The sequence below is a fragment of the Pteronotus mesoamericanus genome, unplaced genomic scaffold (genome assembly GCF_021234165.1).
Source record: "Pteronotus mesoamericanus isolate MK-2021 breed Mesoamerican mustached bat unplaced genomic scaffold, CSHL_Meso_final contig_502, whole genome shotgun sequence".
In the NCBI taxonomy this organism is placed as follows: Eukaryota; Metazoa; Chordata; class Mammalia; order Chiroptera; family Mormoopidae; genus Pteronotus; species Pteronotus mesoamericanus.
The window spans coordinates 2232196-2256987 of NW_026555187.1; the positions used below are offsets into that span (position 1 = coordinate 2232196).

The 24792-nt window shown below is 50.9% G+C and overlaps 1 protein-coding gene across 6 annotated transcripts in view; it reads left to right on the plus strand.

Annotated features, from left to right (window-relative positions):
- Positions 1-7357: 7357 nt before the first annotated feature.
- The window catches only part of CRTC1 (CREB regulated transcription coactivator 1), a 59773-nt gene continuing 42338 nt past the window's right edge, over positions 7358-24792 (plus strand). For all 6 annotated transcript variants that reach the window (XM_054578897.1, XM_054578898.1, XM_054578900.1 and 3 more), the window contains exon 1: positions 7358-7507. In XM_054578897.1, the coding sequence (XP_054434872.1) occupies positions 7382-7507 (126 nt within the window). In that variant the 5' untranslated portion in view covers positions 7358-7381. The remainder of the gene's footprint in view (positions 7508-24792) is intronic.

The following is a 24792-nucleotide window of genomic DNA, read 5'->3' on the forward strand; positions in this document are numbered from 1 at the left end:
AACAAACAGCTTGCACACACGCCCCTGGCCCAGTCTGGCCGTTTCTGTGTGGCACCCTGAAGGGGTCTGCAGCTCATCACCTTATCACTTCCCTTCACCTTTCACCCAGGGCAGCATTCACTGTGTGTGGGGACCGAGCTTGGGGAAAGCCCATCTCCTTCCAGATGGCCTGCTTCCCCACCGCGGCCCTGGACTCGGCTGCCGGAGCCTCCCACTGCACCTGGGCCGGGGCTGTGGGAAAACGCTGTCTCTGGGGACAGTGGGATGCAGGCTCGTGAGAGGGAGGCCAAGTGTGACTTCTGGGGCCTCGCGGCAAACAAGGGCCAAAGGGGCCTTGGGGGAGCTGTGTGAGGTGGGAATCTGCCCCAGACCTGGCCAGTTTGGAAATCTGCCCCTGGCTTTGTGTCCTGGAATGCAGCTACAGCTCCTCTGTTCTCACGGGCCCTGGAGATTTCGCTTCTCATGGTGGAGCCTCCAAGCGCGCGTTTTATTAGGGGCACCTGGCTGTGTGTCCCAGGAGGCACTGCCAGGAATGTTTATTACACAAATGAGATGTTGGGTGGGAAGGTGGGAGCAGAGCCTCATCCACTCTAGCATCTGTGGGTGCCATCCACAGACCCCAAAGGGCATGTGGTCCATGAGTCCATGCTTCCCCACAATAAGACCCCAGCCTAATTCTTGTGGCTGACCCTGCTGTTGTCAGCCTGGCAGCCATTTCTCCCTCCTCACCCACAGAACCCTGATTTGGTGCCAGCAGCAGTGTGCCCAGCCTCGGGTGGGGGTTAATTTAGGACTTGGCTCAGATTTTCTTAGTAATGCCTTTTGCAGGGGTTGTTTTCAGTCTGGGCAAACTTCCCAGCTCTGGGCAGCAAGCTTTAAGGGAAGGTCTAGGGTGGGAGTTTCTGGTCACGGGAGAAGGCTTATTGCCCCCATCCATCCGTTAATGCTTTCTATGAGGACATAGGATGCCAGGAGCTTTTGCAGCCATCTTGTGGTCATGAGGAGCATTAAGAGAGGAACAGAGATGCCGCCTTCCAGACCCCTGAAATGAGGCCCCTAGTCCCACACTGGAAACTCTGACCTCCAGACTCCTTTTTATGAGAAATCACAATGTCTGTGCTGCTTAAGATACTTAGTATCTTAAAATACTAGTGGTCAGCTATTCTAATATTTGCAACCCAGGCACTTACAAAATTACAGTATAATGTAATGGATTTTGGGGTTTCCCAATCTTATGTACATCAGGGTTTTTATTTGCAAATAACAGAAAGTGACCTGGCTGATTTCAATAGCAAAAACATACATTGGAGGGCTGCTGTGTTGCTCACAGAAGTGGCAGTAAGGTAGGAAAACCAGGCGCAGAAGATAGTACGAATCAAGGTGGCCAGGCAGCTGGGATGATCAGCTGAAGTCAGGTCAGGGAACTGATTGGTGAGGACGCTTGTGCCACCATGACAGAATTCAGATGTCTCAAATGGCAATGCCATCTACCCTTGGCACTCAGCCATAGCTGACCCTGGAAACTGGATGCTTCTGCCCTGATTTGTTTCTTTGTATCACTTGTTCCTGAATAGAGACATTCTATTGACCTACCCATGTCCTGTGCCAACCTAGCTTCCTGGGTCCCTGGAAAAGTGAGTACATGAGTGTGCAAGTCAGCTGCTGCCACCTTGTAACAAACAACCCAAGTCTCAATGGCATACAAAAATAGATGGGTGTTTTTCATGTATCTGTGACTCAGCTGGGGATGCCTATTCCATGCTGCTCTCAGCTGGGCAGCTCTCTTCCAGGTGCAAGGCTGGGGAGTAGCAGGGTGGGGTGGGGTAGAGGGGTGCTCAGCCCTACCTGTTTTCATCTTGGGACTAGCAGTCAGCCAAAATAATGTTCTCCTCCCACAATGGTGTCCGAGGACAAATGGAGTCACATGAGGCCTTCCGAGGTCCTGGTTTGGAACTTGTATATGATTTTTGCCCATATGCTGTTGGCCAAAGCAAGTGACATGGCCAAGCCCAAAATCAGGGCTAGGAAACAATTCTTACAAAGGAATGATGCATAATGGTGACATAAAAGGTAGGAAACAGGAACAGACAGGGAAGTGAGGCCCACAGTTTGATCCAATCACACTGTTGGCTCTGGGGCTTTTGTTGTCAATTAGGGGCTGACTTCCTATGGTGGGGACTCCCCAGACTTGGATGGGGACTCAGATGCTGGGCCACCAAAAAGAAAAGTCCATTGGGTCACCAAAAGAAAAGCCAGTGAGTAGTCTCTGAACGTTGGAAATCCTCTTTTGTCACATAGGTTGTGATTGTAAGTGTCCTGCTGGGCTTTTGGATAGTGGGCAGAGGGTCTACGTGGGGGAGTTCAGCTGCAGCTCAGCCAAGTATAGGCATTGTGTTGTCACTGGATGTTCCCTCCGCATGGTGGTTGCAGGGGAGGAACTGGACTGCTTGCTCTGCCTTGGTCCTGACATCTCCTACAGCAGCAGTTCCCAACCTTTTTGGCGCTAGGGACCAGTTTCTTGGAAGATGATTTTTCCACGGATGTTGGCGGTGGGGGGTGGTTTGAGGATGATATAGGCATATTACATTCAAGCTCACTGGCCCAGCCTGGAGGTTGGGGACTCGTGCCCTGGAGCCATCCCTTGGGTCCCTGCCTCCCTCAGCTCCAGCCTCTTGCTACTCTCCTTGGTAGCCCTGCCCCGTCTCACCCTCAACCCTACACTCATCCCAGAGTGGGGGGCCCAGGTACCTGCGTCCTCATGTAACCTCTTCCTGTTCAGTTGTAAGGAGTGAGCACTCTGGCATTTCTGGCCTCTGTTGACTGTTTCTCCCTTTTTGCATCATAATCAAACCTGGCTCTGGCTTTGCTTTCAAAACTCTGATGAAGGTCTGGTTTGGAAGTCAAAGACAGGCCCTGGATGACTTTATTCTTTGCCTTCTGAGTCTGATGGCCCAAAATCACCTCCATGCAATGTGGGTACCCCAGATCGACTAAAATTCCATATAAGGCAGTGCAGAGAAGCAAGGCATGAAAACTCACATCCCGAGATAGTGTTTGCTTCCCCTAATAGTGAGTGCTGGCAAGGAAGCAGGCGCTAAGCTAAGTGCTTTACTCACATTATCTATTTAATCTTCCCAAGAACCTGCCATGAGGAGTGCCACTGTTCCCATTTAACATGGGAGGACAGCAAGGTTCAGAGAGGTGAAGTCACTCTCCTATTGTCACACAGCTGGAGAATCAGCAAGGTCTGGGACAGGCAGAAACACTGAGCGGTTTAGGTTTTTATTTAGCTTGTATTTAGAAGCTTTATGTTGAGGAGTGTTAGAGCCTAGATGCAGGGAAAGGGCATTCTAGACAGCCTGAGCAAAGGCCCTGAGGCAGGATGCAGCAAGGCTGGAGTGGAGGACATGAGAAAGGGAAGGGTGGACAATGATGCTGGGGAGACTGGCAAGGAATGAATGGAGCCAGGCAGATCTATGGAGCAGATGAGAGAAAAGTAAATCCTGAAGGCAGCAGGAAGTGGCTTATAAAGACTCACCTCTTGGCTTACACTTGGATGTGCTCTGTAACTGAAGTGTAGCTATTCAATAATTGGACACTCCCAGCCTCTTCCGGTCAGGACTGGCTGGAGAAGGACCCAGGGCTGGGTGAGCCTAGGGTGAGGAACACAGTTCTCCTTAGTGGTCCGGATAGGTTTTCTGGAGGAGGGATGAATACGAGTTTCCCAGGCAGAAAATGATTCATTTAACGGACACTTCCTAATTACTTTGTGCCTAGTCTTGTGTTAGTTCTGGGGACCCAGGAAACAGAATGAACAGACAAGTATAGTGTGAGGCCTAGTGCTCAGAGCCTTCAAGAGGTAGAGAATAAGCCTTAAGAGTAGGGAATTGGGTATGTCTGTGGACTTTATGCATCACATAGGGAACTCTAGCCTTGTAGTGTTTGGGAAGGGTGAATACACTTTCAGTTTTTGATCTCAGCTCAGGGGAGCAGACGGAACTCTGGAAACCACTGCCTTCAGAGAGTGGGATGTTCCCTGGTCATGGGAAACACATAGTGGCACACTTCAGATAGGGCCCTCAGAGGAGGGGCCTGAAACATGAGAAGGTGCCAGCCATGAAAGGATCTGGGGGAAGAGCAGTCTGGGAAGAATCAGCAGTATGTGCAAAGATCTGGAGGTGGAGAAAGGAAGCTGGAGCAACTGCTGTGAGGGGGCCAGGGAGTGAGGCAAGAACCTTGTGGGCAACTAGGAGGAGGGCAGATTTTTTCCCTAAGTGCAATGGGCATCATGAGATCCACCCCGGTTTAGAAAGACCATGGGCTGCTCCAAGAAGCCCCACCTGGGCCATACTGGGTCGCAGCAGCTTTCTTTGATAAACTAAGAAAGCAAAAAGGTCAGGGCTGGGTTCTTCCTGAGTCACCAGATGCCTCGTGCCTGCCCTCCTCAGTGGAGCAGGAGGAAGGCTTGGGTCAAGGTTTAGCCACTGTGCAAGGAGTAGGCTCATGGCTTCCTCTGACTCATCATTAGGGTTTAGGATGGATACTGTTACTGCTGGGGTGAAAGATGAATGAGGGTGAATAGGCCAGCTCTGGTACCTCACCTCTGCCCTGGGGGAATGGCCCCTTTTCATGACCTGATAACAACCCCCCCCCCGCCAAATCTTGTCCTCTTTCTGTGCCCGGAAACCAGCTTCATGCAGGCATATGGAAGTGATCAGGATAACCAGCATTTTTTTAGTGCTTATGAGCTAGGCACTTGCTTTGTGTTAATTTCATTTAAACCTTACAAAACCCAGTGCAGAGAAGTAAGCTGAGCTCTGCTCTCAGACCTGAGTTCTAGTTCTGGGTCTGGTGCTTAAATTACTATGGCAGTTGCCATCTGTGCACCCTGTCTTCATTTCTCCATTTCTGTAGAATGCCCAGTCCTGCACTTGACTCCCAGAAGCTGCAGTCTCAGTTAATGCCAGGGACAGAAAAAGGACTTCAAATCAACTTCAGCAAAAAAAGAGGGTAAGTTATTGGCTGACATGACAACTGAAAAGGCAGGGGTGTCTTATCTTTGGGCATGGCTGGATCTAGGAGCTCAGATAGGATCTCTCTCTCTCTTTGCCTCTTTTTTCCTGTTCACTCTCTTGGCCCATCTCTCTTCAAGTAGTGACCTCTGGCACTGAAGGCTTGTGTTACCCTTCAAGTCAGCCACCCAGGCAAAGACAGTGCTTCTCTCCAACACACTGCTGATTCTTCCCAGGCTGCTCTTCCGCCAGATTCTTTCATAGCTGGCACCTTCTCATCTTTCAGGCCCCTTTGAGAGACCTTCCTTGAGGGTCCTTAAAATGTGCCACTGTGTGTGTCATGACCAGGAATATCCCACTCTCTGAAGGCAGCTGTTTTCAGGGTTCTGTCTGTCCCCCTGAGCTGAGGTCAAAAACTGAAAGTGTATTCAAGCAAAAATTCTAGAATTGCATTTCATTGGGCAAGTTGGGCCACATGCCTTCCCTGAACCAATGGTGATGGTCACAGCAATGGGCTCTGCTGATTGTCCAAGCCTTCCAACTTGAGAAGAGGTGTTTGCAGGGAAAAGGAGTTGGTGAGACCAGGTCCCTCCACATTTCTTGGATTGAAGATCAGAATGAGTGTTCTCTGTAGGGCAGTTGGTTGTTGCTACCCAAAAGGGGGGCAGATGCTTGTTAGGCAAAGACACTAAAGTCCATAAAGGTTCTCAAAACCATATGAACCATAAGACTAAAATAGAGCAGTGGCAGTGCTCAGGACACTGCAAATTCAAATCTATGTATGTATATATACACTTGATATGAAAATTTAAACCAACAGTTGGAAAGTGGGACTAAAAGTATATTTGGAAAAAGTTGTTGTCCCTTTATGATCTCCCCCTCAGCCATCCCTGGCCCTAGTAAAAAGTGTATTTTTTTGTGCAATTACAGCTGCCCCGCACCCCCCGGCTGCCCCTCCTGACTTCTCCCTGTCCATGCCGCAGAATCCCTAGGGTATCCTAAATATAAACCTTTGATATCCGTGGTTGGGATCCCTCTGCTTAGGAAGGAACTGCTGGATATTAGAACACCTTTTGCTTCCCTGGGTCATCTCTTTGTCATCTGGGAGACTCTACTATTCCATTCACTTCTGGGTCTGAGTGGGATTTCTGGACCTTTCCTTTAGTACCCCAATGGCAAAAATTAGGATCCTTGAGCAAGGCTGGGCTGGAGAAATTCACAGAGAGGAGGCTGAAGCTCTGTAGTTCTGGTTCTTTGGGCTTGACGATCCAGGGAATAGGAACTGATACAATGTGAGGTCACAGGGAAAGAGAGGTATTGAGGATGATGCTCAGGTTTTTGGGCTCGGGCTGCTCACAAGAGTCAAGCATCAGCACAAATGCTTCCCTTCCTTGATGGTGCTGGTGGTGGGAACTTTCCTCCCTAACATTCCCACTCTCCTACCAGCCCATCATCGAATTCTTTTTAAAATTAAAGAAAAATTTAAATTTATTTTCCAATTACAGGGGACATATAATACTATAAACTTCAGGTGTACAACATAGTGATTAGACATTTATATACCTTATGAAGTGTTCATCCTGATAAGTCTACAATCCACCTGACACCATATAGTTATTACAGTAGTATAGACTATATTTCCTACGCTGTACTTTACAACCCCCTATTTTTATAACTGGCAATTTGTACTTAATTACTTTCACATTTTCCACCCAGCCCTCCCCCCCCATCCTCCTCCCATCACTGAATTATTTTCCCCCGTCACATTTATCTGCATCTGAAACGTGGAGTCATCTGTTCATGGATTGTCTGACCCCTCCCCAGTGTGCACCCCGTGAGGGCAGGGACCGCGTCTACCTGGCATATTGGCTCTCAATAAATGCTCATTCGATCAATGAATGCGGGGATGAGCAACGTCCTGGACTAATTGCAAAGCTGAACTGGCCTGAGCTAACGCTCAGACTCACGGTGCTCCCTGTCCTTGGACGGTCTGGCCCCATCGCTGTAAACTGAAGGGGTTTGGCTCTGCCTGGCTCCCTCTTGGAGGACACAGAGCCGGGCCTGTCTTTGGACCTTGCTCGACAGCCAGCAGCCGCTGTCCAGCGGGCCAGGAGGAGGCACACTGCGCCTGCGCCGAAATTTCCTTTCGTTTCCCCCTTCGGGCCCGACTGCGCGGGCGGGGCGCGCGCATGCGCTGTCACCCCCGCGTCGTGCGCCTCTCCTGTGCGCCTGCGTCACTCTCCCGACCACCGCCGCGCCTGCGCGCCGCGCGCCGCCCGCGGGCCTGGCTGGCGCCTGCGTGGTGGCACTGGCAAGTGGGGGGGGCGTGAGGAGGTGGAGGAGGAGGAGGAGGAGGTGGCGACGAGAAGATGGCGACTTCGAACAATCCGCGGAAATTTAGCGAGAAGATCGCGCTGCACAACCAGAAGCAGGCAGAGGAGACGGCGGCCTTCGAGGAGGTCATGAAGGACCTGAGCCTGACGCGGGCCGCGCGGGTGAGGGGGTGCCGCGCCCACCCCTCAGGGCCAAGAGGGAGGAGGAGAAGGCGCGTGTCCAGCGCGTGCACGGGGCGGGGGCGCGCGGCGGGGGCGGGGCGCGCGGCGGGGCGGGGCTTGGCCCGGCTAGAGGGGACAGGTGTCCCCACTCTATGGGCGTCGTGGGCGGAATTGGTGCCCTACAGCATCGGTACCTGATGGCGGACAGGTACCTTCACATCATTGCTACATGGAAGGCAGGAGTCTCCATGTCATTAATACATCGTTACCTAATGGGGAACAGTTGTCCTAACATCATTGCTATCTGGTGGAGAAAGGTGCCCCCGCATCATTGCCACCCGGACCGGGGCGGGGGAAGGACAGGTGTCCTCCCATCATTGTTACCTTGGAGGAGCAGGGACCTCTATATCATTACCACCTAGAGGTAGCAGGTGCCACAACATTGTAACCTAACAGTGACAGGTGTTTCCACATCATTGATACCTGAGGGGGACAGGTGGCCCTATGTTACTGTTACCTAGAGGAGACAGGATGACACTGAGGTGTATGAACTGGGCGTTGCTTGAAAACATCACTGGTACCTGGGGGTGCGTGATAGGTGTTCTCACATCATTGCTACCCGAGGGGACAAGTGACCCCACGTACTGCTACCTGAAGGGACAGGTGTCTACATCATTGGTGCTTGTGCCTCATTTTCTGGGTGTTGGCAGAAGGACATGTGTCCCCACTTGCAGACTTGAGGTGGAATAGACCTTTTGGAAACCGGAGGGCAAGGTCAGATGCGCTCCCCTGTGGGGCCCTGAGTGGGTCAGGAAGGCAGATGTTCTCGGTCCTGGAGCTTCGAGTGGAGACAGCTGCCTCTTCCCCGTGTAGCCTATATGGTGGGGACCAGGTGATGTTCCTTTCACTGGCACAAAGGAACAGGGTGGCCCTTGGCCACTTAGGAACAAGGTGCAGGGACAGGTTTCCTCAGGTGGTTGGCTGGGTCCAGTGTGCAGAGGCAGGCTTGGTTACCTGATGATCTCACCTGGGAAGCTGCTGTGGCCCTGGAGCATGGGCTCGGTTGGGGCTGGTGTTGGGCCTGGCTTTTTTCCTGGGCCTCAGCTCTCGGGCTGTGTGATCATGGCAAAGTGCTGAGCTCCTTGGGCCTTGTCTTTCTTTGACGTGTGTCTAGAATGAAGTGTGTCTAGCAGGTCCTTCCTTGTGGATCAGGAGGCAAGCACGCTTTGCACAGGTGTTGGTAATGTCCTCTGTGTTCCTGCAGAGCAGTGGGACCCCCATCCTGCACCTTGAGGCCTCAGAGCCCTCATTGCTGCTCTCTGGATTTGGCTACTGATTTGACCATCCCAAGCAGAACTACCTCTGTGACTTCAGCTTCAGTCTGATTTTTCAGGTGGAATTTTCAGGTCATGTTATTTTTTAATTAGTTGTCTGTTTCTCTGTGAGATCGTGACCTTATAGACTAGAATGTGTCTTCATTTCTGTTCATTTATTTGGCATACATTGGTCAGGTCCGTACTGTCAGTCAGGTGCTGCCTGTCCTGCTCCAGCAGCTCATGTTCTTACTCATGACATAGAGGAAGAGATAATTGGTGAATGAATGAATGAAAGTGAGCAACTGGAGTGACACCGTAAGTCAGGGCTTCTGAGGGCAGGAGTGCCCATGTCATCTTGTCTCCAGCATGTGCTGTGTGCTAGCACACAATTGGTGTCAAAATTATGTAGGGAAGAAGGGAATTGCGTGAAGTTCATGGCTGTCTTCATGATTGGAGGTCCTGTTTCTGCCTTGGGGTTGGGAATGGATTATTGTTGTTGAAAAGGTTTCTTTAACAGCCTGTTTGTACACTTGTACACTTGTTTAAAGTGTACAATTCAGTGGTTTTTAGTGTATTTACAGAGTTGTACAACCATTACCACTGTCAAATTCTGAAACATTTTCATTTCCCCCAAAAGAAACCTGGTACTAATGAGCAGTCAGTCCCTGTTCCACGCTCCCCCACCTCTTGGCAACCACCAATCTGCTTTCTATCTCTATGGATTTACCTATTCTGGACATTTCATGTAAGTGGATCACATGCTATGTGACATTTTGTGATTGCCTTCTTTCACTTAGCATGATGTTTTTAAGGTTCATCCATATCGAAGAATGAATCAGAAGACTGTTCTTTTTTATGACTGAATAATATTCCATTGTATGATGGGCCACATTTGGTTTATACATTCATCCATTAATAGATTTAGAAAAGAGTTTTAAGATACAGAGATAGCATTTCTCTCAGCCCTGGTAACCATTTCCCATCTCCTCCCTCCCTCTCTCTGTTGCCTTCCTTTACTTCAGGATTTGGGGAGGTAGGGAGGGCATGGTCTCTGGGGAGAGATGAGCTTACATTGGCTTTTAGATACAGAGCAGTATTCTCTGCTGGAGACAATTCTGCCCCTCAAGGGGCAGATGGCAGTGACTGGAGACATTTTTGGTTTCATGACTGGGAGTGGGGGTGCTACTGGCATCTGGTGTGTGGAGAAGAGGGATGCTGCTTACTACCCCGTGGGTGGACCTTACCACAGAGAGTGAGTGACCTGGCCCTAGATGTCAGCAGTGCAGAGGCCCAAAAACCTTCATTTTGGAGGGAACGCTGAGTGGGCAGGGGGGCAACCCTTGTACCTGGGCAGATAGAGTTCAACGCTCTGCCCCTACTCTCTTGGTTCTGCCTCCTGGGCAGGCTGATAGCTTTTCTCTTACCTAGGACCAGAAGGGACAAGCTTGTTCCCAAACTGTTTGGCCATTGCCTGTGGCAAGTGGCATATCTGCAGTGTCTGGTGCAGATGAGTGAACCCACTTAATGCAGGCCCCCCCCTTGCCCTCGCTCTGTGGCCGCAGCCTTCCCTTGCTGCCTCCCTCTGCAGTACACACTAGGGTTTCACCTGCACATGCTAACAGATGGGGCAAGGCCCTGTTGGTAGCCGCTCTTCTCCGGTGAATTCTGCAGGACAGCTTGCCCACTGCTGGAGTGAGCAGGTCCACTTGTGTTTCTGTGTGTCTGCTCACAGTCCACATTAGTGGTGGACATGCTCACAGTGCTTTCCCATGTGAAAGGCCGTTCAGCATGATGAGTAAATCAACTCTGCCACCTTCCTGAGAAGCAGGGACATGAGGGCCAGGTTGGGTGGGGGGACAGGGTGTGATGTCAAGGAGACCACTTTCATGGTGGTGGTGTGCAAGTGTTTCTTTACCATTTTCAGACTTGGGTAGCATGATATGCAGGGAGGGGCTATGGTGCTCTGCTGTGTGACTTTGAGCAGGTTTTTTAACTCTTTGAATCCTGACCTATAGAGTTGGGGTAGCTTATTCGTTCCACATAATAACATCTTTTTAAAAGATTTTATTTATTTATTTATTTTCAGAGAGAGAGAGAGAGAAGGGAGAGAGAAAGAGAGAGAGAGAGAAACATTAGTTGGTTCTCCTCTTGTTCACCCCCACACGGGACCTGGCCTGCAACCCAGGCATGTGCCCTGACAGGGAATTGAACTGGCAAGCTTTTGGTTCACAGGCCAGCACTCAATCCACTGAGCTACACCAGCTAATAACATTTTTGATTGTCCAGCATGTACCAAGTATTATGTTGGGTGCAATAATGCAGCATACAGAACATACAAGGGCTGTGCTTTTGAGAAGCTGGTATGGTTTTAACAGGAGAGAATTGCTGCAAATGAATGAAGCACAAGCTCTCAGAAGAAGCAGGGTGATGTGACCTGGCTGGTTGTGGGGGCTAACAGCTGTACAGTGAGACAGAGCCCCCCATGCCAGGCAAGAGTACCCCAGATGTGGGACAGGCAGATGCAGGGCCCTGAGGTAGGGAGGACCTGACAGAGTTGAGGACAGGTCAGAGGCCAGAGAGGCTGGCTTGAGGAGAGAGTGTGAGAGGTAAAGCTGGAGTGGTTTTGGGAACCCCGGATTCCACCGGAGAGGGCTGTGATGATGAGAAGCCTGAGCTGCTGCTTTTGTAACAGCCGTATTGAGATATAATTCCCAATACATTCAACCCACCCATTTAAAGTGTACAATTCAATGGTGTTTTTAGCACATTTACCACATTGTGCAACCATTACATCTGTCTAGTTCCAGAACATTTGTCACCCCAAAAGGAAACCATATCCCCATTAGTAGTCACTCCTCACTATCCCAGCCTCTGGCAACCATTAATCTGCTTTCTGTCTCTATGGATTTGCCTGTTCTGAATATTTCATATCAATGGAATTATACACCATGTAGGCTTTTGTGTCTGGCTTCTTTTACTTGACATGGTGTTTCAAGGTTCATTCACATTGTGTCACGTGTCAGTATTTTAGTCCTTTTTATGGCTGAGCAATATTCCATTGTGTGGATGGACCACATTTTGTTTATCCTTTGTCAACAGACGTGTGTTATTTCCACCATTTGGCCATTGTGAGTAGCACTGCTGTGGAAATTCATATCCAAGTGCTCATGTAGATGCAAGTCTTCCTTTCCCTTGGGTGTACACCTAGGGGTGGAGTTGCTGGGCCCTGTGGTAATTCTCTGTTTAACTATTTGAGGGTGCTTTCTGTCTGCAAAGATGAGTGTGAGTTGAACTGGCAAGGGGGAAGGCAGCAGACAGTGAGAGGCCACTGCAGCATCTAGTTTGGGGAGTGGGGGGTGTAGCTTGAACAGAATCAGTGGATTTTGGTGGTATTTCAGCATCAGAGCCAGCGGGATGTGTGGATATATTGCATGTGGGGTGTGTTGCCCTCTTGTCAGGGGCTTTGGACACAGGAAGTTCTCAGCATCCCAGGGAGCAGACCTAGGCCAGAAAAAGCCCGTGAGCAAAGCAGTCCACGTGGCTTGGCTTGGCTGCAGCTCTGGCTGCATTGAAGGAGCGGGGGTGTTCTGACCCTACTCTGTGACAGGGGTAGCTCTGCACAGGCTTGGGGAAAGGGCAGGGGTTGCTCAGGGGAGCTGAACGTAGAGGCTGCCCCCAGTCCTGGCCCCAGTCCTGGCTTTGGCACCATTTGCCTCTGTGCCGGCTGCTCCAAATGCCTGGTACCATCTGTAGCCTACATGCATGCACACGCACAGGACTCTGTCAGCTGCTCTGCTGAGAGGTTGGGGAGCTGTCCCCTGCCCCCAGAAGGCACCAGCAGCCTCAGTACTCTCCTGGTTGTGGCTGCACACCCTGACCCCTAAAAGATTTGCCTACATCCTGACCTCCAGAACCTGTGACCGTGACCTTATTTGGAAAAGAAATCTCTGCAGATGCAATTAGGGTAATGATCTCAAGATGTGATCATCCTGGATTTAGGGTGGTCTTAAATCCAATGACTGGCGACTTTATGAAAAGAGGAGAGGACACAGACATATAGGGAAAAGGTCACATCATGATGATGGAGGCAACTAGAGTGATGCACCCATGAGCCAAAGATGACTAGAGCCCCAGAAGCTGGAAGAGACGAGGAAAGATCCTCCCTTAGAGCCTTCAAGAGGGAGTGTGGCCCTACTGACACCTGTATTTCGGACATCTGGCCTCCAGGGCTGTGAAAGAATAAATTCCTGTTGTTTTACCTGGTTGGTGGTCATCTGTAATGGCGAGCCTGGGATACTCTTCCTCAGGCTGACACAGAGCCTGAGAGTCCAGGTACCTTGCGGAAACAATCTTTAGATGGTGGGCCTAGGGGCCACCTGCAGGTGTGCACATCTGTCCTTCTCTGGCTGGCTCACAGGTTGTACCGTGTTGCCTTTAGAGGCCTAGGTGGACCCTTCATTCAGCCACTGCCAGGAGCTAGGGACCTCAGTCCACACTGGGCCCAACAGTGATAGTGAACAAACCAGAAAGACAACAGCAGGAGCCAGGGCCCTGCGGCCCATCAGGAACTGACCAAGAGTGTGGCAGGATGTAGTGGGGGCATGAGGTGAGGGTTTGAGGTTGTAATGCTATGGTCAGGGGTCAGCATTTGCCCTCTGCATTCCCGGTTTCTGCCTGGCACCATTTGGTTTTCACTAAACCTCAGTTCTTGTTGCTCACTCGCCCTCAGAGAGGAAGTGTTCCCCCTTCTCTGTATATATGGGGAAATTGAGGGCTTAGCTGGGAAGAGGCAAAGCTGGTGTTCAGGCCTAGGATGAGCACACATGATATGATATGTCCAGAACAGGGAATTATAAGCATGAACTAGAACCTTCTGTTGCTCGCAGAGCCTGCTTGAGCCACTTGGGCCTATTCTTGTAAATAAAGTTTTATTAGAACACAGCCATAACCATTTGCTTACATCTGGTGTATGGCAGAGTTTAGTCATTGTGACAAAAATGATGTAGCCTGGAGAGGCAAAAATATGAGTATTTACCATCTAGCCCTTTGCAGAAGGAGTTTGCAGCCCTGGTCAGTAGGTCTCACCTGCAGTTTGAGACCCGCTGACCTAGAGCAACATGGTAGATTGGGAGGGTGGTGGGCATTGCATCGCCCACTTTTGACAGCCTCTGAACCACCTGGTAACTGAAGGATGCAGACTCCCGGGCACCTCCAAGATTCTGCTTCCGTAGGTTCAGTGTGGGGGGTCTGAATGCTGAGTAGGGATCCTGGACCCTGTCATGCAGGCCTTGCTGGGAAGCCTGGACGCTGGAGTCATCTCGGCTTTGCAAGGTGAAGATCAGCTTCAGTCAGGAGCTGAGCAGGCTGTCTGGCCCTCGGTTGATGGCATAGTGGTGGCCATTGTTGGTTCATACAGCCAGAGCAGGTGTTTGCTGTCACTGTCCCCAGGCTGGCTGGGGGCACAGTGCTTGGTGACTCTTGTCCATGCAGCGAGCCTTCTGGTCCTGGTCGGGTTAATTGGGTTACACTGCCAGGCCATTCTGGGCAGTATGGAAGGCTCTGCTGGGCTTTCTCTGATGCTGTCTGTGCTGGGGGTTTTCTGGTTGGGCTCAGGGCCTGGGGCTCCCTTCACTGCTGCTCCAGTGAGGGGAGGTGATGGCCTCAGGGCCTGGGATTGTCTTTGGTGCTGAGGATTTAAACAGGACCTCTGGGAAATGCCATTCAGAGGTCAGGGGTGGGATCAGGCTTGGTGGGTACTGGCCTGAGTGCAGTCCTGGGGGAGCATTGCAAATGGGTGTTCCCTAGGCTGATTCTGTCGCCCAGGGGCACTTGTGAACACCTGGGGACATTTTTGGTTGTCATGACTTGGGGGATGGAGTGGTAGCAAGGGATATAGCTCAACACCTTGCCGTGCCCAGGACGGCCCTACCCCAGAGAACAAGCTGGCAGCAGTAGCTCTGAGGTGCGCCCCTCTGTGTTCTGGGATTATGCAAGTGCAGAAGGGTGGGTGAAGGTCCCTGATTCCATGAGACAAGTGACAACAACCCCAGCAGCTGATGACATCCTCCCTGGTTTACAGAGGGGGAGACCGAGGCTCAGAGAGCATTAGAGGGGGAGCTGGCGTTGGACCTAAGCTGGACTAACCCAGTGGCTGGCTGTGTTCTCCCGTCCATACTGCTCTGGGAGTTTGCTGGCTGGTTCGGGGGGGCACAGGTGGCTGGAACCCTGTACACTGAGGAAACTGTTAAAGGAGCAGCCTGCGTGGGCAGAGCTCTAGGAGGGAAGTGGTTAGGTGGTGGAGTGCCCTGGGACAGGCCCTGCACGTTGGCGATGGAGAGCCACAGAGTGTCCCAGCAGGTTGGCGGCATGAGTGGCTAGAGGCGTGAGAGCCCATGTGTGCGTACCCAGTGGGTTGTTGCAGTGGCCCAGAGGAAGGGCCTGTTGCTTCCTCCATTGCCCAAATGAGAAGCTGAGGCATGAGAGGTTCTCTGGTTCACTGTGTGTGGAGGTGCTGGGTTCAAACCTGTGTCTGAACTCGGGGCTTGTATATTTCTTAACGCAGCCATGGATGACCGTGGCATACACTGAACTTCAGTTTGTAGCTGTTGGTCGAGGACCTTTAGAGTTTTACAAACCAGGTATATATTGTGTTGATGCTGTGCATGCAAGCAGCCAGGCAGAGGGGTGGGCATAGCATCTTGGGGTGGCCAACAGTGAGGACGGAGGGAAGGCTGATTTGGGGCATTTAGGTGTTAATAATAATAGCATTTATTGGGAGGTGAGAGGAAGGAAGGCAATGTGGGGGCCCCCTGGCTGCAATGGGGGATCTGTAGAGAAAGGGGTAGCGATGGAAGAATCCCACCTCACCTTGGAGCTTTTAGGGTGGCACAGCCCTTTGTTTCTGGTCAGGGTGTCTCTGACCCCTTCTTCTCCCCTCCCTCCTGCCATCATGTCCAGCCAGGTCCCTGAGGAGAGGTGGGTACCTTGCTCTGGTGGAGCAGGGCTGTGGTGCCGCCAGCTGGGTGGGGGTTCAGGTTCACAAACAAGGAAGCCACCAAATGCCTCATGGTCCAAGGACCTAGAGAGTCAATATTTTATTATTTGTCAAGTGGAAACAGTGTGGCCAGGACCTCTTCCTTAGGATGCTGAGATAGGCACGGAGGATTACACAGCACCTAGTGCCTGGCAGGGCCACGTGGCAGGTTCCTCCTTGCTTCCTCCCAGGTGAGTAAACCCAGATATTGCCTCTGAGCTTCGCTCCCTCTGTGTGAATTGGGAGTCAGTGGTCTCTGCCTCATTGGACTATGGTGACACTTAGATGGATTAACCTGTGTAGTGGGCCCCAAATGGGGCCCTGCACACAGATGCTCACTGTGTGCTTGCTGCTGAGACTTTGGAGGCACGTGCACTGCCAACACATGGCAGGCAGCGCTCAGTGGGCACTGGGTGGGCACATGGCAGGCATTCACCAGGCACTTTACAGATACTCAGCAGGTACGTAACAGGTACTTGGTGGAGATGCAGCAGGCACATGTGTAGTCAGCAAGCATCCAGCAGGTATACAGCAGGCACAAGGGTGTACTCAGCAGACACTGAGCGGGTGCATAGTGGGCATTTAGCAGGCACTAAGGAAACACTGTGGACAGTAACCTCCCTGAGGGCAACCCTGTCTCCCATTCACTCTGAAATCTCCTTGGTTCCCCACGACACTCTCAGGCTTTCCCCTCAAGCAGCAGGAGTGTGGCATGGGGTTTTGTTCTCCATCTGGGAGGGTAAGTCAGGTGCTGAGGGGCATGGAGCCAGGTGAAAAGGATGAAGGTCTTTGTGGCGCTCAAGTTTGCTGAACTTCAGGGAGAAATTTGGAGTGCGTATTGACCATGTGCCGTGTGGGACAGGATGGAATAGGCAGGGGTGGGTGGGCCCCAGGTGGGTGGGCCCCACAAGTGCCTGAGGGAGAACGTTAGAAGCATCAGATCTTCTGATGAGGTCCCCCATGAGATGCCCCGCAGAGGCTGGGGTTTGGACGGAAAAGCCCCTCCTTCAGTTGGTATTTGTTGAGCACCCACATTGTGCGGGGCCCTGGGGGCTCCTTGCAGAACAAGTCCCATAGGGCCCTGCCCTTAGGGGAAACTATACCAGTGGCCAGCTGGTCCCTTGCCATGACCCTGAGGTCATAGCGCTGAGAGTGGAATGGGGTGGGGGCTTTAGCGGGGAGGTGACATTTGGGCTGAGCCCCTGGGGATGAGGGTGAGCATGGAGGTGGGTAGTGAGGCCTGTTGTGGGGGCAAGGGCTGGTTGAGCTTAGTGGGTAATGCCTCAAGGGCCCGGTTCTGGGGTGGGTTGCTCAGTAAGGTTAGGAGCAGGGCCTGACCTGAGACGCAGATTTAGCAAAGATTGCTCCAGCCACCGTGCAGGGACAGGCCTGGGGGAACCAAGGAGGGGACTTCAGGAACCTGAGAGCGTATTGGGGCAGGTGTCCCCTGAGAGAGGGTAGCACCAGGGGAATGAATTCGGACTTGGTGCAGACCAGAACTTGCTGACTTGGCAGTTCTTTCACCTGAAATGAAGAATCTGATTCCTAGGAGTGTGAGTAGGGAGGTTTATATTAATGGTTTCAACTTCATGTTCTGGTGGCCCCTGTACCAGGAAAGGCATTTCTAAAACAGAAAGGAGACCTCAAGCGCTAATTCCATATGTGAAATTCCTCCTCTCCAAGGTCCCATCCCGATGCTTTACTACTTATGGGGGTTTCACCCCAAATCTGGAACATGGTCTTCTGTCCAGAGAGTTGAGTCTACAGCAAAGAATAGACTTTTTTCCTCATCAGATGTCAAGTGTCTAAATGCCCCATTTCCAGATACAATCCTTGGAGCTTGGTGGTCTCCTGAGTGCCCAGTGCCTGGGGTTCCCTGTCAAGCAAAGAAAATCCCGAGAGTGCTTGCAGGTTGTCCTACTCTGCCAGCTGGGCTTGCAGGGAGGGGCTCTGCCTTGCCTTTTTTAAATATAAAAAAAAATCAGTATGTCTCAAAAATTTGGTGAAAATTGAAAACTAAAAACCCAAAATGCTTCCCTTTTCCTCTGTGCATCAGATGCAGCTCACCTGGGCATGGAGGTGGTTGGGTGCATACTACCTGGTCACTCACCTGCAAGTCTCTGGGAGGCAGAGTGCCCAGGGCTGGCTCTACAGGGCTGCCAGTCATTGGGCTGGGGACATGCGGAGGTGGAGTGCGCCCCATAAAGACACAAGAGTGGTCCACTCTGCCAGAGATTCAGTGTGGCCACTGCGTTCATGCCCTCCTGGCTAAGAGCCTCTCTCGTGGTGAGGTCAATTTTAGTGTTTCTCAGGTAACTAAAGAGACAGATGCCTGCAGCCCTCTTCCACTGGTCCTTTCACACCTGTGAGCATTGTACTGTCTCTATCCCTCTGTCCTTTCAGTCAGGTGGGGTTTGATAGCTATAATTAGGACAGGAGTGGCTCATTAAATTGTCACAGAATCAATGCAGTCTCAGGAGTGATTTATGGGCCCAGCAGCCTTCTTTATGCCTGAAGTGGCAAGCAGCTGCTAATTGTTACCACCGGCCCAGCAAATGCAGGGAGGAGACCTGAGGGTCTATAACAGGGGACCTGCCACCCTGTGGCCCCTTCCACATCTGGCCAAGTGGATTGTCATTGCAGTTCAGGCCCTGCTTCTGCCAGCTTTCCCCAAATAACTCCTTTTTGTGCCTCAGCTTCCCTCTGTGGAGTTGTTCAGATTAGGCAGTGTGCCCTTCCGAAGCACTTAGTCTTGTCTCTGGCCAGCATCAGGGTCCCTGTGGGGCAGCATGAGAGCAGGGTCTTACCCAACACACCCAGTGCCATGGCTTGACATGTGATGGATGCCACAGCACTATGAATGTCTGTTCAGTATCCTTTTTGGGGAAGTGTTGTGTTCATTTCTTATTACTTTTTCTTTTGAGATAATTTTAGATATAGTCAAAAGATGCAAAGACAGAACAGACCCTTCCCATAGCCCTTGATTGTGAATATCTCATGTGACCAGGGTGGGCTGGTCCAACCAGAACAGCAGCAGCATCATGGTTCTATTAACTAGACTCCAGACTGTATTTGGATTTCTCCAGGTGTTCCTTGGCGACCTGTCTGTGGCCTAGGAACGTCTCCAGGCGCCCACACTGCATTTGGTCGTCCCGTCACAATCGCAGATCCGTGATCATTGCTCAGGGTTTCTGTGATGTCCATGACCTTCAGCCCCTTGAGCACAGCCCAGTCTTTTTGTGGAGTGTCACTCAGGGTGCGGTTTGTCTGATGTTTTCTTGTGATTGAGCTAAGATGATGTGTTTTTTGGTAGGAATCCCACACAAGTGACAAGCTGGTTTTCTTTTAATATTTTTCTTTTTAAAATTGTGATAAAAAATACATAACATCTTAACCATTTTTAAGTGTACAGTTCAGCAGCATTAAGTACATTTACGTTGTTGTGTAGCCATCACCACCATCCGTCTCCAGAACTTTTCGTCTTGCAAAACTAAAACTCTGTCCCCATTAAACACTAACTCCCCATTCCCTCCCCATCCCAGGGCATTCACCATTCTTCTTTCTGTCTCTGTGGACCTAACTCCTTGAGGGACTTCATATAGGTGGGATCATACAGTATTTTTCCTTTTGTGTCTGGCTTATTTCACTGAGCATAGTGTTCTCAAGGTTCATCTATGTTGTAGCAGGTGTCAGAATTTCCGTCCTTTTTAAGGCTGCATAATATTCCATCGCATATATGTATCATATTTTGTTTATTCATTCATCCTTCAGCGGGCACTTGAATTGCTTCCACCTTTTGATTATTGTGAATAATGTTGCTGTGAACATAGGTGTACAGATAGATGAAGATGCCCCTTGACTTAATGATGGGGTTAAGTTCCGATAAACCCATTGTAAGTTGAAAACACACTAAGTCAAAATGCATTTTATACACCTAACCTACCAAACATAGCTTAGCCTAGCCTAAAATGTGCTCAGAATACTTACATTATTCCACCATTGGGCAAAATCATCATCTAACACAAAGCCTATTTTATAACAAAGTGTTAAATATCTCATGTAATTTATTATTTGTATTGCTTTTACACCATCATATAAAGTAAAAAAATCATAAGTCGGGGACCGTTTTTACAAATATCTTTTTGAATCCCTGTTTCCGTTTTTTCTTGGTATAGACCCAGGAGTGGGATTGCTGGGTCATATGGTAGTTCTGTGTTTAATTTTTCAAGGAAACTCTATATTGTTTTCCATAGTATTATAGCTGCATTCTGACCAGTTGTATACAAGGGTTCCAATTTCTCCACATCCTTGTCAGCAATTGTTATTTTGTTCTTACTTTTTAAAATTATAGCCATCCTAGAGGTGGTATCTCATGGTTTTGATTTGCATTTCCTTGGTGATGAATGATGTGGAGCATCTTTTCATGTGCTTATTGGCTGTTTGTAAATTTTCTTTGGAGAAATATTTGTTCAAGTTCTTTGCCCATTTTTGAATCGGGTTGTTTATTTTTGTTGTTGAGTTTTAGTAGTTCTGTATATATTCTGGATATTACTCCCTTATCAGATATACGATTTACAAATATTTTCTCACATTCCATGGGAATAGGACCTTTTCATTCTGTTGATTGTATCCTTTGCTACACAAATGTTTTTAATTTTGACAAAGTCCAGTTTACATATTTTTTCTTTTGTTGACTGTGCTTTTGGTGTCACAGCCAAGCAGTCATTGCCAAATCTCATGTTTTAAAGTTTTTTCACTGTTTTCTTCTGAGTTTTATAATTTTAGCTTTTACAGTTTTAGTTATAATTTTAGCTTTAGGTGTTTGATCCATGATGAGTTAATTTTAATACATGGTATAAGGTATTGGTCTAACTTTAGTCTTCTCTTGTGGATGTCCAGTTTTCCCAGCACCATTTGTTTGAAATGACTGTCCTTTCCCTGTTGAATAGTCTTGGCACCCTTGTCAAAAATCACTTGATCATATACACAAGGGTTTATTTCTAGGCTCTCTGTTCTAGTCCATTGGTCTATATGCCTGTCTTTTATGCCACTACCGCAGTGTCTTGATTCCTGTAGTTTTGCAGTAAGTTTAGAAATCAGGAAGCATGAGTTCTTCAGCATTTTTCTTCTAAAGAGAAGAACAAAAAAAGAGAAAAAAAAAAGTAGAACAAAAAAAGATTGGCTTGGTGCCCTGACTGGTGTGGCTCAGTGGGTTAGGGGTCATTCCACAAAGTGAAAGTGTTGCCAGTTTGATTCCCAGTCAGGGGACATGCATGGGTTTTGGGTTCAGTCCCTGGTTGGGGGTGTGCAAGAGACAACCAATTGATGTTTCTCTCGCACATCGATGTTTCTCTCCCTCTCTTTCTCCTTCTATTCTCCTCTCTCTAACAATAAATAAATAAATAAATAAATTTTAAAAAGAAAGATTGTTCTGGCTATTCAGGGTCCCTTGACATCCCATATAAAATTTTATGGTGAGTTTTTCTATTTCTGCAAAAAACATTGTTGGGATTTTGATAGGGATTGCATTGACTGTACATAGCTTTGGGCCATGTTGCCATCTTTACCATTGGAAGTCCTGCTCGCCTCCTCCCTGCTGTGTGACCCTTGGCAAGCACATAACGGGCATGGCCAGTTTGGGCCTGGCAAGGTCCAGGAGTGAGGACTGGACCTGTACACACCTGATGGTCTGCAGAGGAAGTCGTGCCCTGGGGAGCTACTGACTTAGATGAGAGAGGAAGCTGCCAGAGGGTGCGGCCAATCCCGGAAGGTTGCCAGGAGGAGAGCTCTGTGGTAGAACAGGACAGGGACAGGAAGGGGAGTGGACTTTGGGAGGAAAGGAATAGTGGGTAAGAAGACACAGAGGCCTGGAGGGGGATTTTCTGGGAGCATGAATGTGGTACAAGGTGAATCTGGGTAGGGGACAGATGACAAGAGAGGAGAGAATGCAGATGGAAGCCAGATTCCCGTGGGCCCTGGAGAGCCAAGATGGGAGCTTAAATGTGATGCTGAAGCTGCCTGTAAGGTAGGGAAGGGGAAACCCCAGAATGACTTTGAGATTAGGGATAGCTTGAGAAAAGATTGTTCAGGGAAACAAGGAGGCTAGGTGCTAGTGTCATGGGACCTCAGGGGGCTCAGAAGCTATGGAGAGTGACTGTTAGGCCAGCTGTGATGGGGAGGCATGAGGGAGGAATGGGCACTCCCCCCAACCCAGGTTTCTGGCTGTGACTTAGGGAAGATCTGGCATCTGCTGTCTGCCAGGGCCAGGAGGCGCAGAGGCATAGAGTGGAGGTCTCAGGAGAATGAGAGCCCGTTGGGAGCTGCTGGATGGAGGGGGATCCTGTGTATATCACAGAGGGTTCCAAGGGTAGCCAGTGGCACTCAGGGGTTGATGGCTGACTTGGCATTCAGGGCCTCCCTAGAGGCCTGACCACAAGAAGCACAGAGAGCTGTGTTTGAGGGAGCTCAACTTCAGGGCTGAGGCCAGGGGGAGGAGTAGGGGAACGGAAAGGAAGGGGGCCCCTTGCAACGGTAGCCATAGGCACCAGGCTGGAGGGGTGCCCTCGTTGACACATCGGATCAGCACCAGCTCTGAGTCTTCATGGTGCTTGGAGGTACAAGGGCTGCAGCTGCTTCTGGAGCAGCAGGTGCTGGTGGGGCATGGGGGGTGGGCCACACTGAGCCCAGTGGTGCCTCGAGTGAGGTTTGCCCGGCGGGGCAGGAAAAGGTGTACCTGGCGCAGGACAGAGCATGTGTAGACGCTTGGCATGCGGGTGATGCACATGAGAAGGTGGTGCCCAAGGGGACAGGATTGTGGGAGGCTCTGTGTTGGCCTTGTGTTTCTGCAGGTACATTGGACTCCTTCCTGAAGGCAGTGGTGGGAAACGTGTGGGGGTCCCAGCCCCTGGGGCGATGAGAACCGGAGGATAGCTGCTGCACTTTTCATAATCATCCAGGGAGGGACTGGATGGGAAGGAGGGAGACATTGGGAAGAAGGATGTCCAGTGCCTGCATGGGGGGCGAGAGAGGGACAGACAGCACGGGTCTGGGGGCTGGCCAGCGGCTGTGTCCACGTGAGGCTCTGGGCGGAAATTGGGGTGAGCTAGTGAGCTTGTTGACACCCTTCTGGGACCCAGTGGAAAGCTTTGCATGTACTCATGGGTGCGTGTGATCTGAGAGCACACAGTCCCTTGGACAGGTGAGTATCCAGGTCACATCTGCCCTGGGTGGTCTTACTTGTGCCTGGACGGCAACCCAGCCCTCCAGATACCACATCAGGTCCCATCCAGGAATGCACTGGGTTCAGGGGTCCCATCCCCACCGCTATGGGATAGGCCTTTCGCTCCCCAATCGTCTGTCCCCTACTGGCCCCTTTGACAGCTCCTCCCACCACAGGGGACCCTGAAAGGAAAGGTGGCTCAGGTCACTTTGGCTTAAATCCTTCCACTGGCTTCTCATCACACTCAGAGTGAGGTCCCAAGAGACTGAGCCCTCCTTTCCCCCCATTACTTACTGGTGGGTGGCCTGTCCAGGTACTGTTGTTCCCCTCCATGCTGATCCTCCCCGCTCAGCATGCTCACTCTGACCCCAGGGCCTTTATACTTTCTGGGCCTCCCACCTGGAGTACCCTTCCCAGCTCCAGTGTCACCTCCTTGGCCACCTGGCCTCCCCTCCCTGCCCCCCATTTCCTGCATGGCCTCTCGCTCAGGAATCCTCTGCCTTCTTTCTGCATCTGCTGCCTCAGTGCCTGGAGTACCATGACCTGTTTATGCTGTGGGCAAACGCGTGAGTTGGCAGAGCTCATCCCAGACATCACGGACCTGCTGGCTTCTCCTGCTGCCTCTTTCCCAGAACCCTCGGTCATCTGGATCTCTTTGTTTCTAGGTACCCACCCAGGCCTCCTGTCCTGCTGGCCCTGGGCAGTGCTCAGCGGACCCTCACGAGAGGGGATTGGCAAGCTGAGCCAGACACACAGGATTTTCTGGGACTACTGAGTGGCTACTGGGCTGTCTTGAGCTATTCCCTTATATAGGGACTGGGCGTGGGTGTAGTGTATGCTGCACCCCACCCCAGTTAGGAGCCCCTAACTCTTGAACAAGCCTTTGCCCACCAGACCTGGCTGCTGACCCCTCTGCTTTTGCCACTGTCCCCTCCTCAGGGCTCTGCAGGCCTCTGGGCATTGGGGAGTCTAGTCTGGCTGAGGCCTCTAATGGTTAAATGCTGAACATGCAGCAGTGGATTTTTGGGGTTTTGGCTCAGGATGAGACCTGCATTCTGGGCCTCGCTTGGCCCACATGCAGCCTGCTAGCTCTGCACCTTTCCGTCCCAGTTGGCTTGCTTCGGCGGGTGGGGTTGGGGCTTCCTCCCTTTGGGCTTTGGGTCAGGCCACGCAGCTGCTGAGCTGGAACAGGGGGTAGAGCAGCAACTAACTGGGCTTGGTGGCCCTGGGTCTGCAGCCAGCTGGGTAACCTCAGGGTGTGCCAGCCCTCTTAGAGCCCAGACTCAGGCTTGGGGTATGAGGAGATCCATGTTGCCCCCATGCCTGGGGGGCAGGAGAGCTGTGGCCCTGCACTGGCTAATAAAAAAGTCACCAGCCAAGAGTCCAGGCCCCAAGTTGTTGGCACTTGTAGTGTTTTAGGAGAAGCCAGCAACTTGATGTTTAAGTTAATCTAAAAAAAATTTTTTTTAATTGGCCACCAGTTTACATTTTTTGAAATGCTCTCAGTTCTCAGGAAGGCTACAGCTGCAGCTGCCACACTCCTGCCTGCCAGGTGACAGACTCTGACCTGGGCTCGTGGAACCCACCCCAGAGGATGGTGGCTGCGCCACTCCTGGGACGGGTGCCAGGCAGGTCTGGCCATCCCAGGCTGCCTCTAGACGGGGTATACAATAGCCAAGAAGCCCCGTGGCCAAGGGTCTCTGATCAGTGTGTTCTT